Source organism: Rattus norvegicus, chromosome 7, assembly GCF_036323735.1.
Source record: "Rattus norvegicus strain BN/NHsdMcwi chromosome 7, GRCr8, whole genome shotgun sequence".
Classification (NCBI taxonomy): Eukaryota; Metazoa; Chordata; class Mammalia; order Rodentia; family Muridae; genus Rattus; species Rattus norvegicus.
The window spans coordinates 115,034,706-115,051,501 of NC_086025.1; the positions used below are offsets into that span (position 1 = coordinate 115,034,706).

Genomic DNA, 16,796 nt, shown 5'->3' on the forward strand with positions numbered 1-16,796 from the left:
TCTGTTAGTAAAGCTAGCCAGGTCTACATAGTGACACTTTTTCAGAATGAAAAAACGTTAGGTATTGTTTTTTGTTTATTCTCACTGTGTGTACTAAGACTATATATCCGCCTTTGCAATAACGTATATCTTTCATTCTCACAGGCACAGATGTCCAGTTCTTCCTGCCCAGTGAACTCTCCTATAATGCCTCCAGGGTCTCAAGGGAGCCATATTCACTGTCCTACTCTGCCTCAACAAGCTCATCAGAATTCACCTTCTCCTGTTCCTAGCCGTACCCCTACTCCTCATCACACACCCCCAAGCATAGGGACTCAACAACCAGCAGCAACAGCAATTCCAGCGCCTGTTCCTACACCCCCTGCCATGCCGCCTGGAGCACAGCCCCAGTCTCTACGCCCCCCATCTAGACAGACTCCTACACCACCAACACATCTGCCTCCCCAAGTGCAACCTTCACTTCCTGTTCCTCCTGCTGACCAGTCCCAGCCACAGCCTCGCTCACAGCAGAGCACAGCAGCTTCTGTCCCCACCCCAACAGCACCACTGCTGCCTCCTCAGCCTCCTACTCCAGTACGTAGATTGGAAACTCCAGTAATGTTTTTTGTTTTTCTTTCTTGTGGTTTTCTTTAGTTTTGCTTTCCATTTTGCTTTATCTCTTCTAGGACCTGAAGACTTATGGGTAAAAGAGTATATCACCACTCTGTGCCTTATTTACATAAAGATATTTTTAAACAGATTAAGTAGCAGTACTGAGAAATTAAACTAAAGGACATTATAGGACTAATTACACATAACCACACAAGTCAGAGAGCAACCTGGAGCAGTCATTTATCCTCTTCTACCATAGGTGTCGCCCAGGGATCAAATTCAGGTTGTCAGTCTTGATAGCAGGTCCCTCTACCCAGTGAACCATCACATTGTCCGCAATTACATTTTTTTTTCTTAAGATTTATTCATTTATTATATATAAGTACACTGTAGCTGTCTTCAGATACACCAGAAGAGGGCATCGGATCTCTTTACAGATGGTGGTGAGCCACCATGTGGTTGCTGGGAATTGAACTCAGGACCTCTGGAAGAGTAGTCAGGTGCTCTTAACCGCTGAGCCATCTCTCCAGCCCCGCAATTACATTTTTTAATACCTTGAGTTTTTTCTCTGAGGAAGTCCTCTTTGGAAGTAACACCAAAACCTTTGTAGCCATTCAAGTAAAACGAACCAGCCAACATTGGCAAGTCCTGTACCTCCTATCTTAAGATGAACTGAGTAAGAGGAGACAGCAGTGGGTCCAGTGGCACTGCTCCCAACAGAAATGGTACGGCTCTGTAGCTTAAAGTTAAACTCTGAGTAATTGACAAGCTTTTGTGTGCTTTTTTTTCCTCTTCAGCTTTCTCAGCCAGCTGTAAGTGTTGAAGGCCAGGTGTCAAACCCTCCATCTACTAGTAGCACAGAAGTGAATTCTCAGACTATTCCTGAGAAGCAACCATCACAGGAAGTCAAAATGGAGGTTAAAATGGACGTGGATCAACCAGAACCTGCAGATGCTCAACCTGATGACACAAAGGAGGTGAGGCTCTGTTATGAAAGGAGATTTGTGGGTATCCCTAATGAAGAGAGTAGATACATAAGTGATGGTCATGGACTTATTCCGAGGAGTATGTCTGTGAAATAGTGAAAGTTCTGCCTTGTCTTTCAGGCTAAAGCTGAGGATGGTAAAGTAGAACCTACAGAAACAGAGGAGAGAGGCCCTGAGTTAAAGACTGAAGTGAAAGAGGAGGAGGACCAGCCGAGCACCTCTGCTGCACAGTCCTCCCCTGCTCCTGGACAGTCAAAGAAGAAGAGTAAGTAAAGGCTCAGGAGGTCATCCATTTGGTGAAATGCCTTTCCCACAATCCATCAGGATCTGAATTTGTTTGCGACCTATTGTGCAGATGCACCAGATGTGTACACATGTTTAATTCCAGTGCTTGGGAGGCAGGGGCAGAAACATCTGAATTCAAGGCTAGCCGTTTTTACTACATAGCAAATTCCAGGTAGAGCTGAGGTAGACAGTGAGACCCTGTCTTATAGCTGAGCATTGTGGTACACTTGTAATTTGACTACTGGGGAAGTAGAGACAGAAGGATTTCTGGAACCTGCTGGTTAGTTCAGACCCTACTAAGACTCCTTTTTGGCAGGGGTTTGAGAATAGAGGGTTGAGAGAGTTAAGTGCTTAACTACTCGTTTGATTCCCAGCAACCACGTGGTAGGTTATAATTCCCTGTAACTCCAGTTCCAGGATCCAAACACCCACTTTTTTTCCTCAGGCTTTATTTAGCACATAAATTCACGCAAACACACAAACACATAAAATGAAGTATTAAATGTGAAAAACAAGGTTATTAACCTGAACAGAAACACTCCTCTAATGTTGACCCTTGGTCTACAAATACAGAGAGACACAGACATACACACTTGGAAGCCATTCTGGAAAGAGTGTTGACTTCTGCAAATTGTTCTTTGACCTCTACAAATGTGTTTGTGTACAGGTACACAAATGCTTACAGATAAATAAAAATAAAACTCAAAATTTTTAAATTATTGGTCTCTTATTTCTTGAACTCTTCATAGCATGCATTCCATAACAGGACCTTGCTGTGTCCTTATCGTTCTATATCCCACAACCTTACCTCACATATCTTTCTGCAGTGTTGTGCCTGGCATTAAGAGTGCTGCCTTGTACAACCACACCAGTTCAAAGAGGACACTGCTAGCTCTGCTTGGTAGATCCCCCTTTCCACAGACAGCTTTTGGGACTGCCTTTGGTTTCAGTTTTTATTTGGCCAAGTCCATTCTCAATCAACCTGCAGCTGGAAAGTGAGGGATGGGGCAGCTCTGTTGTTTTACAGGAGGAAGTGATATTAGAGTGGGAATTAAAATTCGAAATTGAGCCCTTAGTTTCTCTGAGAACAGTATTATCACTTTTGTGGTCTAGGATACTTCAGGTGCTTTTAGAACTTTTAACATGAATATGTTTTTAATATCCTTTGCTCAGTCAATAATTGATTTCAATGGACTCTCCTTAAAGTTTTCAAACCAGAAGAATTACGGCAGGCTCTGATGCCAACATTGGAGGCACTTTACCGACAGGACCCAGAATCCCTTCCCTTTCGTCAGCCTGTGGACCCGCAGCTTCTAGGAATCCCTGTAAGTATTTGGTATTTTTTAATTTCCTTTTAGGTGGAGAAATGGCTCTATTAACGTAATACATGTTACAGAACTTACCCTGTTTACAGTGTACAAGTTTTAGCATTTTCAACTAAATTGTACAACTATCACCATGGTTTAATGCATTTTCATAACCTCCTCAAATAAACCCTACCTCCATTAAAATCACTAGTTGGAGCACTTTTACTCTTTCCCAGGCCCAGGCTGCCTAATTCCTCTGGATTCTTGTGGTTTGTTTTTCCTCTTCTGGTGTTGAGAATCACACTCAATGTAGAACGAGGGCTTTGCACTGACCCTGGTCAGCAGCACAGACTTTGCGGTTCTCCCGTGTCAGTTGTTACGTGTCAGCCAGTGCTTCGTGTATCGTAACACTCAGTCATGTCGATGCCACTGCATTTTGTGCATGTATTTAATTGGCAAGTATCTGGCTATTTCCAGTTTTGGGCCATTGAGACTGACCTCTGTTAATGTTGGTGTACCAGTACTGCTTTGCTATTTGTTTAGTTGTTGAGAGTGTGTCTCACGTTGTACCCCAAGTTATCCTTGAACTTTTAGGTCCTGCCTTGACTTCATGCACCGATATTACAGGAGTTTGTAAGTTTTTGTGTTACAGATTTATGAATCTCTTTGGTATATTAGAGGTACAGTTGTTGGGTCAACAATTTATTATCACTTGAACAGCTATAGATCATGGTAAAAACATGAGTTCCTTGTTTCTGAAGATTTATTTATATTTCGTGTGTATGGTGTGTGTGTGTGTGTGTGTGTGTGTGTGTGTGTGTGTGTGTGTGTGTGTGTGTGTGTGTGTGTGTGGTTCGTTGGCTAAAAGAAGGTGGTGAATCCCCCTACAACTGGAGTTAAAGATGGTTGTGAGCTATCATGGAGGTGCAGAAAGCGCAACCACTCTAAGAGCAGCGAATGGTTTTAACTGCAGAGCCATTGGTCAGTGACTCTTCCTCTATTTCAATCAAGTTTTTGGTTTTGTTGTTGTTTTTTTGAGACTCGGTTTGTGTTGGGGGTATATATGTATGCCTAGTTGGCCTGAAATTGTCTTCAAATTCATGGTCATCGATCTGCCTGCTTCCCCAAAGTTAGTTTTGAAATGTTTGGAAATTGTATTGCACCCAGATTGCTTGCAGGTTTTATTCAAAGATTTTCATAAGTGTTATTTTGTGGATATGGTATTAGAGTGCTTTTCAGGGGCACAGTTTATTCAGGATATTTTTCCATGTTTTTCTGTTTCCTTACAACACTAATTTTTTAGGATTTGTAGGCCGCCTTCTAGTATTTAATCCTCAAAACCTCTTAATACATTGGTAGATTAGTATTTAAAGAAGTGACAGACTTTGGTCAACTCCTGGGACACATTTCATTGTGTGGAAAATTAATGCTGTTGATAGAAAGACACGCCCTTTCCCCTAAATACCCTGCTCATGAGTATGTGATGTGGTGTTGCTTATACTTCTAGGATTACTTTGATATTGTGAAGAGCCCCATGGATCTTTCTACAATCAAGAGGAAGTTAGATACTGGACAGTATCAAGAGCCCTGGCAATATATAGATGATATTTGGCTTATGTTCAACAATGCTTGGTTATATAACCGTAAAACTTCAAGGGTATACAAATATTGCTCCAAACTTTCTGAAGTATTTGAACAAGAAATTGACCCTGTCATGCAAAGCCTTGGCTACTGCTGTGGCAGAAAGGTAAGAAGCAGCTTTCAGATCTGTCTTTAATTTCTTTCTTTTTTTCGGAGCTGGGGACCGAACCCAGGGCCTTGCGCTTCCTAGGCAAGCGCTCTACCACTGAGCTAAATCCCCAACCCCCTGTCTTTAATTTCTAACCTAGAATCTAATGGTGACTTGGGTTAAACATACCCTGCTTCTGACTTTGACTCTCCCCATCCCTGTTCCTTTTCTCATGTGGCTGGAGGTCAAAACAGATTGTTGAATCACTTTACCAATGTGCTACCAACCCCAACAGGCCCTTTCCTTAGCATACAATATTGTCTATCTGTAATGTGCTTTCTGTAAAGACCTTTTTTTTTTTTTTTTTTTTTTTTTACATATATGAGAATCATGTGGCAGAGCTGAGCCTTTAGTGTATTGACTCATCAGATTGAGCTCATGGAGTCGCAGCTTATTATGTCCCTATAAGTGCAGCTTGCTCCATACCTGATGCTTTTTTGTCCTCAGTGTAACTGCCCATGTTGCCTATAGGTGTCTGCAAATAGTGTAGACAGCCTCCTTAGCCTGATGAAACTGTGTGGTAAACTGCTGGTGGTTTATCTAAGTGAGAGCTGAGTTGGCACTGGCTTGTCAGTGATTTGCCCTTGTGCTTTCTACTTCAGGTCTTTGCACTATTAAACAAATACTTTCTTTTGCAGTTGGAGTTCTCTCCACAGACTCTGTGTTGCTATGGCAAACAGTTATGCACAATCCCCCGTGATGCTACTTACTACAGTTACCAGAACAGGTAAGCCTAAGCACGTGTGGACCATGCTCCATGTGTCCTTGTGTATAAACGTACATGCAATGCAGACGTATTTGCACATATGTACATAGTCTTGAGTGTGCAGGCACATACACATTGTGCTTCGTGTTACCTGCTTGGAAACATCTGTATTGCCTACTTTCTTTTCTATAGTACTTTCTAGTTTAAAAAAACAACAAGAACTTTGCAAGTTTTGTGGACCATATCTCACCCTAACTTCTTATTCTTGGATTATGATTAAAAAGCATTCCAGAGTATTGCTTTGTTTGTGTCAAGCAAATTAAAAAACGAAGTAGTCTCCCAGAACTGAGGTCTAGCTAATTTGTAAGCACTTGCCTGGCATCTGTGAATCCCTGGGTTTGAGTCCAGCACCTTGTAAATGGAGTATAGTGGTTCAAAACTATAATGCAAGTAATCTCTTGTTGGTAGCAATTAGCCTGCATTAGAGGTCATCTAGCATTTCTTCTCAGACTTTTGCTGCAGACCTACACATCTAAGCAGTGACTGCCCTGGCTTGTTTAACACTGCCAATATTGGCTCAGAGGTTAAGAGCACTGGCAGCTCTTCCAAAGGACGTAGGTGCAATTCTCAGCAACCTTATGGTGGCTCACAACTATTTGTAATGCAGTTTCCCTCTTCTGGTTTGCACGAGAACAGAACACTTGCATACATTAAATAAATACATGATGTGCATTGCTGCACACGTTTAATCCGAACACTCGGGAGGCAGAGGCAGGTGGATCTCCAGTCTGGTCTACAAAGAGAGTTCTAGGATGGTCAGGACTATCAGAGAAATCCAGTCTCAAGGGGGGAAAAGAGGTGTGTGTGTGTGTGTGTGTATGTATCAATAGTAACAGCAGCAATACTGCATAGTAAAAATCAAGCCATGTGGGTCTAAGTGAAAGGTATTTTCTTATTTTGTGTAATCATTTGCTACCTGTGATCCCATTGAAATATTTAATGCTAATATGTGCTTTGCCTTGGCTTTCTGCTTTGTGTTGTCTTGTCTTGCTTTTGTTTTTTGTTGTCTTGCAATCCCTCATTTCTTCGTTTGTTTTGTTTTTTTTTTCTCCCTCATGCTTGTCGTTGTCTGCGCTTGGCTTTGATTGCAAAAATACACAAAAATTCAAACAAAAAAATCAAAAAACAAAAAAAACAAAACAAACCCAAACTGTGGGGCCCATAAATCTGCATCATTGAATGTCCTTGTCGCCGTTGATGACCTGCTCTCTGCTCCCGTTCCCCTCATTGGCCTGCTGTGATTGGTGGCTTCGTTGCTTGGCTTGGGCTGTGTTGTGTGAACGGAACAGTTCACCCCAGTATGGCCTTCTTGCCGACAGGTATCATTTCTGTGAGAAGTGTTTCAATGAAATCCAAGGGGAGAGCGTTTCTTTGGGTGATGACCCTTCCCAACCTCAAACGTAAGTAACTACATCCTTTTGAACCTTCTCTTTTAATTCTCCATTCTCACAGGATTGCTCTCAGACATGTCAGGTGATCTCATACTGCTGTGGGACAATACTGTATCCCACCAGTCATAGGTTACTGTTTAAATACAAATGATTTTGAGGTATATTAAATTAGATACTGAGTCTCTGTTCTCTTCTCATAGAGTTCCCTATACTTACTCTGGCTATTTGCTACTCGGCTGGTTAGCCTAGATTCTGTTAGCAATAGACAGTCATCTCAATAATAATGACTACATATAAAGTATACCTTCCCTTCTAAAAATGGAAAGGTTTGTACAGTATACAGAAGTATACTGAGTTTGAAGGAGGTTGGATTAAGAATGTCCTTATTTAAAAAAAAAAAAAAAAAAAAAAAAGAATGTCCTTATAGCCTTCTTTTGTAGATTAATAGAATACCCCCAGTTAGTAGATTTCACTATATAGCTTTAAGTGAACCTGCCTTGGAGCTTTGTAATGTCATAAGTTTTTAGTGTTGAGTAAATGCCAAGAAAAATTTCAACACATGGCCTAAACTGCCAACCAGCATCGTTAGTCTCTTTAACATAGAGTTAGACACTTTATTTCAACTTAATGAAGAATGTTTACGTGAAATTTAAAATTGGTAGTAGTGAAATGATAGATAGTATTAGTGAAACAAGCCTCTGAGGGACCCTGGCTAATTTAGTTTATTTTATACAGCAGCACTTTCCCTTTCAATTACTGTTGAAATACAGTGTAGTAGGTTCTGGGTGCCTGTTAGAAGAGATGCTGGGAGCCTACAGCGAGACACTTAGACTCTTAGCAGAACCGGAGAAGTCACTAGGGAAGGGTTTCCTGCTGTGAACAGGGAAGTTAATCAGTTTTACCCTTGGATCCAGACAGTGGCCTGCCAGGTATTCTAAACTTATATCAGTAAAGCTCTAAGGTTAGAAAGTATAGAGTTCCCTTCCTGGTTCTGCAAGTCTATAATGAGCCTAAGAGTCTAAATTTTTGAAATTTTCTCGTGTCATTGTGGATGCTCTTGGTTTTTGGGTCTTTCATCAAGATCTTAGGACAATCAAGGAAGGCGAATGAATCTTGAGACTTTTATTTATTATGTAAGATACACTTCTAAATTTGCTTTATAGGGGATTCGGGGATCATGGACAGGATGGGAAGTAGTGGCATATGATACTATGAAATGAAAAGTTTATTCCTTCAAGTTTAGTCTGAGGTAACTGCAGGAACGTAAAGCACGCACTTAGCCTTTGTTCCCACCCTTGCTGAAAATACAAGACAAAACAAAACAAAACAGGACTTGACCTTCTGGTTCCTAAACCAGACTTCCCTCAAATACGGAGGAATGGCCTCTTGTGTGAGTTTCCCCCTGCCCCTCCCTGTAGGATCTCACTATCTTACAGATTGGTCTGTAATTTCAGATCTTCTTGCCTCTGAACACTGGGATTAGAGGTGCACATCACCATAGCTACCTGTCATCTGGTTGATTTCTTTGTACTTTTTGGAGGGGTGATAAGGAATAGGGTATTATATTCTAGACTCCAGGCAGTTCTCCACCCTCAACCTCCCAAAAACCTATTCTTTTTTTGCTCTTGATTTTTTTCCAAGACAGGATCTCAACTACATACCTCTTGCCAAATTTACTGTGTAAACCAAGCTGACCTCAAACTCACAGAACTCCACTTGCCTCTGCCTCCAGTGTGAACACCATGTTTACAATCTGGGAACAGCAGATTATAAAACCTAGAGACTGCATAGGACCAGATTTTAAAGTAGAACTATACGCATTAACATATTCTTTAATCTGCACTACAGAGGCAAAGGGAGGAGAGCTCTGTGAGATCAAGGCCAACCATAGCTACATATGACCCTGTTTCAAAAGGACTTTTGTCTGTTAATGATGATATATTATAGAACATTGCATATATACAACTATATTTTCTATGACCCAAGAAATACTCACAGGAAATGAATTTTGTTCAAAGAGCATTGAATATTCAATAAGTCATTTTTTTGTGTGTTTGTTTTCTCATTATGTCTATTTTCTTTCCTTAGTACAATAAATAAAGAACAATTTTCCAAGAGAAAAAATGACACACTGGATCCAGAACTGTAAGTAGTTTCCCATGAATTATTGGTATATTCTCTGGCCTGTTTTCAAGATAACGTAATGTTCTTGGGCTAACAACTGCATGTCATGAATGTCATGAATGTCACGGGGCTACCCCTACACTCCGTGTTCATTTCATGTTCCCTGCCAAGCATCACACCCTGCTGAGTGCTGTGTTCTCACTGATTTTCCTGTGCATCTTTAGAATCCCTTCGCCTACCTGTCAGCTTCTGAGCCTAGCGCACTGAAGAGGACAGGTTCCTTCTCATTCTGAAAAGGGCTGGGATGACGTTAGGGTCTCAGAAGTGAGAACTGCCTTCCTGGATTGAAATTTTAGGTTGTTGGTTTAATAGCTATGCTTTACTGCTTCTGAAATTTGCCCTCCCTATAACGTTAATTGCAAAAAAAAAAAAACTCCACTAAGCTAATTTTTTTTTTTTATCTCTTTGACCCTGACAGTTGTCTTTTGATTTGTTAGAATTTACAGGAGATATTGGACATTTTTGTTTGATGCTTCAGAATCTTAGAATTTATACTGTTCATTTCCAGGTTTGTTGAGTGCACAGAGTGTGGAAGAAAGATGCACCAAATCTGTGTCCTTCACCATGAGGTCATCTGGCCATCTGGGTGAGGCTTAAGACATGAGCAGACTTGTTGTGTTTCCTTTCCGTGAGCATTCTTTACCGAACTGTTTTGTGTGTTCAAGGTTACTGGTTTTGCTAGGGCCTCACTGTGTAGCTATGGCTGGCCAGGAACATGCTGCCTCCTGAGTGCTGTGATCAAAGGTACACATTGCCATACCCGGACAAAGTTACGTTCTTTTGAATTAGTTGTCTAGCTTGATGGTGCAGCACATGCCTTCCACAGTTTGGCTCTGGGTTTTATCCTAACACTGCCAAAACTGTCTTGTCATTGGATGGGAAGAGGATCACTGCAAACCCAGTTTAGAACGGTACAGTTGTAAATAGCAGCTGGGGAGATGGCACACTGGATCAAGCACTGGCCATTGGAGTGTTAAGATACCCAAACATCAGTAATAGGCGTGGCACCACCCTTTGGCAGGCAGATTCCCATACATATTTTAGACATAGACATAACCTATCTCTGTAGGAGAAAGGAAATGTGAAGTGTTGATATTAAAGCCACTATTAGCTATAACAGAATTTGTCAGATTTGAAAGTATTTACTGATTGATAACTACAGTCTTAAAAGGGGCATAGGTATTGGTATAAAGCTAAGGAACACCTACCTAGTCATCCTTCCTGAAGCATCCTAGTTGGAATGATACACTAGTGACTCTTTCCCGGGCTGGGGGACCAGTATCTATGAGTAGACTCATAGTATTTTGAATGAGAGTCAAAAATAATATTTTCATTTTGGAAGAAAGGGGCTGACCTTTTGGGTTTTTTGAGATAGTATTTCTCTGTGTAACCCTGGCTGTCCTGGAACTCAAGAGATCTGCCTGACTCTGCCTCCCAAGTTCTGGGATCAAAGGTGTGCGCCACCACCACCCGGCTAACAGGCTAGTCTTTCTTCCCAAGCAAAACAAGTTAGAGTCAAGTTATGTCATGTGTCCTCGCTTTCTAATGCTCCCCTTATTACACTAATTTTTAATATAGCTAAGAGTACCCACAGATGGCTCATTCATCTGGAAAAATGCCAATAATTGATTGTCAGTGTCTACCTTTCAATTTTCTGTTTGATTCGCCTTTATGTTTAAGAGACATGCTTGGTAAGATTGACATGTTAAAAATGGCTTAGGAAATTTCTTACCATTCTTGTAATTCAGAATTTAAGACCAGTCCACTAATTAAAGACAATCATTGACACTGTATTGTGGCTGAAAATGGCTCTTGCAGAGGCTCTGAGTTCAGTTCTCAGCCCTCAAGTCAGCAGCTCAAAACTACTTGTAACTGTTATTAGAGTGATCCCTAAGCACCCACACGTAAGGGGCATACACCTTTTTTTTTTTTTTTTTTTTAAGATAGGGCTTCTCTTGTAGACCAGGCTGGCCTTGAACTCAGTGTTGTGATTGAAAGCGTATACCGCCGCCACTACCACCTGACTAAATTATTTTTCAAAAACATATTAACTTGCTTTGTTTTTTGGGTTTTTTTTGGGGGGGGGGTTGGTTTTTGGTTTTTAACGAGAAGTTGTTTTATTATAGACTTTAATGTCAATCATCTAACGTCCGAGGCTGACACAGGAAAATCGAGAGTTGAAGACTGGCCTGGGTGTAATAGCTCTGGAACCATACATCCCGTTCAGTAGTAGGGAACTTGCCTAGTGTGTACTTACAGAAATCCATGTCGCTGTGGTTGAGTGGTTCATGTGAGGAAACATGGATCCATCGTCCAACGTACCTTATATATAGCCTTGACCAACCCTTCCTTACATCCCTCTCAGGTTCTGGGATGTAGCACAGAAGCCTAAGGAGAAAGTGAAAGCCTTCTCTTTTGTTGGCAGTTTTGGTTTTGTGGTTTTTTGTTTTTTTGTTTTTTTCTTTTTTCTTTTTTTTTCTTTTTACCCCAAATGCTCTCACTGGCTGGCCTACAGTATCTCCTTGATCTTCCTCTCTCCTGTTATCAGTTGGGATTACAGTTGTTTTCTTGTTTCTCTCAGCTAGAAATCCTAGACCTGTCTTCCAAAAGCTGTATACTGGCTATATCAACTTTGTTATATTTGTAGGAACTAGTGCCAAGTTGTTTTTTGAGTCTTCCTGGATTTGAATGATAGATTTTGTTACATGGTGCTTTAATTTTTATGTTATATAAGCAAAGTCCTGGTTTACATTTTAGGTTTGTCTGTGATGGCTGTTTAAAGAAAACTGCACGAACTAGGAAAGAAAATAAGTTTTCTGCTAAAAGTAAGTCATTCTTAGAGGTAAACCTTGCTTTAAAAATTATAAATAGCTGGGAGGTGGTGGCACACACCTTAAATCCCAGCACTTGGGAGGAAGATGCTGGCAGATTTCTGAGTTTGCAGCTGGCCTGCCCTGTCTTTAAAATTATATATTATATATATATATATATCCTGAATCTTAGTGAAAATGAAACTAGCCAAAATTAATGAATTTTAACTGTTTATAACAAGTGTTGTGGTGCACACCTCTAAGCCCTGTACTCGGGAGGCAGGCGGACCTGAGTTTGAGGCCAGCCTCATCTACATAGTTGAGCCCCTCTTTCAAAAGAGAAAAAGAGATTTAGCTAAAATAATTCTGTAGCATACTGAATATTGAACTATTAAAATTGCTGAAATTTGGGGTTGGGGATTTAGCTCAGCGGTAGAGCGCTTGCCTAGCGAGCGCAAGGCCCTGGGTTTGGTCCCCAGCTCCGGAAAAAAAAAAAAGAAAAGAAAAAAATTGCTGAAATTTTTAATGCATTTTTCCCCTATATTTTTCCTATTCTGGCACATAATCATAATGTGGGGCACATGTAAAAGTGATTGACTAGAATCACGGTAGAATTAATTTACAAACACCTTCTAGCATTACCTAATACTTTGTGTTGAGAGATAAGATATCAGTTACCTTACTATATTGAAAAAACAAATACATCAGGTTGGTTGACCCTGTCAGTATTGACAGGAAATTTCAGCCCCAGTAACTTCACTCCTGCTCTTTGACATTAGGAATGTATAGAAGGCCACACCTTGGTGACTTGTAACTTTCATATTTCTAGGATTGCCTTCTACCAGACTTGGGACCTTTCTGGAGAATCGAGTGAATGACTTTCTGAGGCGACAAAATCACCCTGAATCAGGAGAGGTCACTGTTCGGGTTGTTCATGCTTCTGACAAAACTGTGGAGGTGAAACCAGGCATGAAAGCAAGGTGTCTAGTAATCTCCCATTCACTTCTTACAGACCTACAACTGTGCACACTGGTTATTGTTGATTTCAACCTTCAATGATTTGTGTTTTCCTTTTAATCTGGATTATGTAGGTTTGTAGATAGTGGAGAGATGGCAGAATCTTTTCCATATCGAACCAAGGCCCTGTTTGCCTTTGAAGAAATTGATGGTGTTGACTTGTGTTTCTTCGGCATGCATGTTCAAGAATATGGCTCTGACTGTCCCCCTCCCAACCAGAGGTAGGACTCTATGTGACCAACCTCTCATTTGGGATTGGGTTCATGTTATAACTAGTAGAAAAGCACATTGGGCAGAAACAGGATGGTGCGCATAGCATGTATTAGGTCAATCATACACGGAAGCCAAGGCCAACCCAGGTCCCCATAGTCACACCTGTGATTTCCCTATGATAGTTAGAAGTAAAAAGAACACAGGAAAGAATGGTGATGTCTTTAGCCAAGTAAATAATGATACGTAATGAAACATTTTTCTTTGTTTTTAATATAGGAGAGTATACATATCTTACCTCGATAGTGTTCATTTCTTCCGTCCTAAATGCTTGCGGACTGCAGTCTATCATGAAATTCTAATTGGATATTTGGAGTATGTCAAGAAATTAGGGTAAGCATATTAAAAAGTGATATGTTGTAGAAAATGTGTAAGTATATATTTTGGCTTTCTCATGTTGGTTTTGATATAGTGAAGCCATGACCTCAATTTCTTAGATCTTCTATGATATAAAGATGATATCACCATGTGTTAACTAATAAATTAATCCATTAGGTCTGTTTTGTTGAAACCATTAGTATTATTCATTTGAAAATGAGAAATATTTCCTTGATCCTTTTATAATTGAGTATAAATAATGAAAACAGGCTGAATGTGATGGTATACACTTAGAGTCCCAGCATACAAGAGGCCTGGGCTAGAGGGTACAAGTTCATTCATAAGTTTAGATATGAAACTAGCCCTAGCTTTAAATTCAAGTCCATACATCCTGGAGAGTACTTGCCACCTTCCACTTAATTTGTTAGATGGCTTTCATCTCTTCTTTGACCTTAAAATACAGATTTGAGGGGGCTGGGGATTTAGCTCAGTGGTAGAGCGCTTACCTAGGAAGCGCAAGGCCCTGGGTTCGGTCCCCAGCTCCAAAAAAAAAAAAAAAAAAAAAACAGATTTGAGGATTTAGGATCAAGAACCAAGCCCCTCTATAAATGAAATTCACAACCTTCCTCCATGGCCTTTCAAAACAAGTAGGTAGTGTGAGAACTATTAGAGCAGATGCTCCAGGTCTTGTTGAGAGTGAGCATTTCTGTCCTTGTCCATGGTGTACTGTGTGCAGGGATTTGCACCTGTATCCTCCACAACCCTAGGAAGGTTACTATAGCTTTCTCGAACACGAATTATTTCTTGATGTCCTTCTCTTTGTGTTTTTAGATACACAACAGGGCATATCTGGGCCTGTCCACCAAGTGAAGGAGATGACTATATCTTCCATTGCCATCCACCCGATCAGAAGATACCAAAGCCCAAGCGCCTGCAAGAATGGTACAAAAAGATGCTTGACAAGGCTGTGTCAGAACGCATTGTCCATGACTACAAGGTCAGTTAGAACATAGAAATGTACCAGTCTACTATCTTCTGTCTTCTCTTTTGATAAGTCTTGTTCGGTCTTAGAACATGTAATTGTTATGTTAATTCGTTAAAGTTTCTTTTTAATACATAAAATTCCAAATATAGAAAGGCTAGGTGTTAGGTGATTTACAGATGAGCAAAGTAGTGCTTGCCTAAAATCTCACTCTGGAAATTAAGGCAGGATGACTCAGAGTTCACACGTGTCGTGGGGGTCTGGAGAAATGGATCAGCAGTTTAGAGCAGTTGCTCTTGCAGAGGACCCAGATTTGATTCCCAGCACCCACATGGTTGTTCACAGCCATCCTTGGCTCTAATTCCAGGTGATCTGACTGACTTCCCTTTTTTGGCCTCTGTGGGCATCAGGTGCACACATGGTGCACACATGTGCTGTATGCAGGTCGAATGCTTTTACATATAAAGTAAAGTAATAAATCTAACATTTAATAGCTGAATCTATCATGGGTAGGATATGGTTGTACATGTCTTTACTAGCAGTGGATAGGCAAAAGCAGGTAGATCTCTTGAATTTGAAGCCCGACTCATCTATATAGGGAATTGCAGGCCATCTTGGGCTAAGTAGGAACACTTTGTCTCAAAAAAGAAAGAATTGGGTATGGTAATTTCATGTGTTTAATTCCAGCATTCAGGAAACTGAAGTATATAGATCTCTGGGAGTTCTGAGGAGACCAACCAATCTGCTTTACATAGTGGGCTGTGTATATAGTGAACCAAGGGTAGATAGTGATCCCCTCTCTAAAAGAAAGAAGGAAATACATTGTGATAAATTAGTGACATTTTCATTTTTGCCATATAATGAAAGCTTTTTAAAAACAGAAAGCCAGCTGGTTGGTTGTGGTGCATGTGAATTCCTTTAGTCCCTACAGAGGTAGGCAGATCTCTGTGAGTTTCCGGCCAGTCTTGTCTACATAGTAAGTTCCACGATAGCCAGAGCTACACAGAAAACCTTGTTTCAAAAAGTAAATAAAATTTTTAGAAAGAAAGCATAGAAATTCCTAATATTTACATAGGCTTTTTTTTTTTTTTTAAACAGGATATTTTAAAGCAAGCTACTGAAGATCGATTAACAAGTGCAAAGGAATTACCTTACTTTGAAGGTGACTTCTGGCCCAATGTTCTGGAAGAAAGCATCAAGGAACTTGAACAGGAAGAGGAAGAGAGGAAACGGGAAGAAAACACCAGCAACGAGAGTACCGATGTAAGAACTTTGTCTGCAGTGTCTGTCTTGACATCTCATTGATAATAGAGAAAGGAGTTTACACTTTGATTTGGTGTAAAAGGGCAATTTAAATTCTGCTAGCTATAATGTGTTTCAATCACAGCCCTTAGGGCCTCATAATGCAAGGTCAACCTTGGCTGCATAGCAGGCAAATTCTCAGAACTAAGGGTTTCTCTGTTTGTAAGTAGTATCCTGACATTGAGTAATAAAAGTTCCTGGAGAACCATACCAAAAAATGGATCTAATAGACCAAATTATGGCTGCTTACAGGCTTTGCTGACTTCATATGCTCTCTAGTGTATTTCCCAGAAGTGCTGGCAATCACAGGCAGGCACAAGCCTAGATCAGTTAATGAGACTCCTTCATAGTAGCCTGATCAGTTATTGACTGGAGCACACTTAGACTGTTTTCTAGATTTCAACTTAATAAAGTCTGGTTAAGCGGGTTACACACACCTTTTTATTTCGGCACTCAGGAAGCAGAAGTAGGCAGATGTGTGTGAGTTCCAAGGCCAGACTTCTGTATAGTGAATAAAAAGACTCAGGCACTTGACCACCAAACAAAGAATTTACTCCCTGAACCCACATGGTTGAAGCAGAGAACCAGTTTCCATAAGCTGTCCTTTGACGTCTACAGGCCTGTGCCATGATGTGCATACATACAAGGGTCCTAGATGAATAAGTTTGGGCTCCAGCACCAAAAAAAAAAGAGTGAAAGGTTTTAAAGCAAGTGTGGCAGCACCCATCCCTAATCTCATCCCCCCCTCCCCCTATTTACCAGAATGCTTTAACTTTTGGTTAACTTCATGACTGAGTA

General features: G+C 40.6%; 1 protein-coding gene across 2 annotated transcripts in view; it reads left to right on the plus strand.

Annotated features, from left to right (window-relative positions):
• Ep300 (E1A binding protein p300) overlaps positions 1–16,796 on the plus strand; it is a 70,796-nt gene that overhangs the window by 46,849 nt on the left and 7,151 nt on the right. The window contains exons 14-28 of one of the 2 annotated variants that reach the window (XM_039080287.2): positions 145–573; positions 1,389–1,568; positions 1,698–1,842; positions 3,069–3,187; positions 4,677–4,916; positions 5,597–5,685; positions 7,044–7,124; positions 9,204–9,260; positions 9,808–9,885; positions 12,057–12,124; positions 12,939–13,089; positions 13,201–13,347; positions 13,616–13,729; positions 14,546–14,711; positions 15,795–15,959. In XM_039080287.2, coding sequence (XP_038936215.1) covers positions 145–573; positions 1,389–1,568; positions 1,698–1,842; positions 3,069–3,187; positions 4,677–4,916; positions 5,597–5,685; positions 7,044–7,124; positions 9,204–9,260; positions 9,808–9,885; positions 12,057–12,124; positions 12,939–13,089; positions 13,201–13,347; positions 13,616–13,729; positions 14,546–14,711; positions 15,795–15,959 — 2,229 coding nt within the window. The remainder of the gene's footprint in view (positions 1–144; positions 574–1,388; positions 1,569–1,697; positions 1,843–3,068; positions 3,188–4,676; positions 4,917–5,596; positions 5,686–7,043; positions 7,125–9,203; positions 9,261–9,807; positions 9,886–12,056; positions 12,125–12,938; positions 13,090–13,200; positions 13,348–13,615; positions 13,730–14,545; positions 14,712–15,794; positions 15,960–16,796) is intronic. The other variant, XM_063264683.1, reaches the window with a different exon arrangement.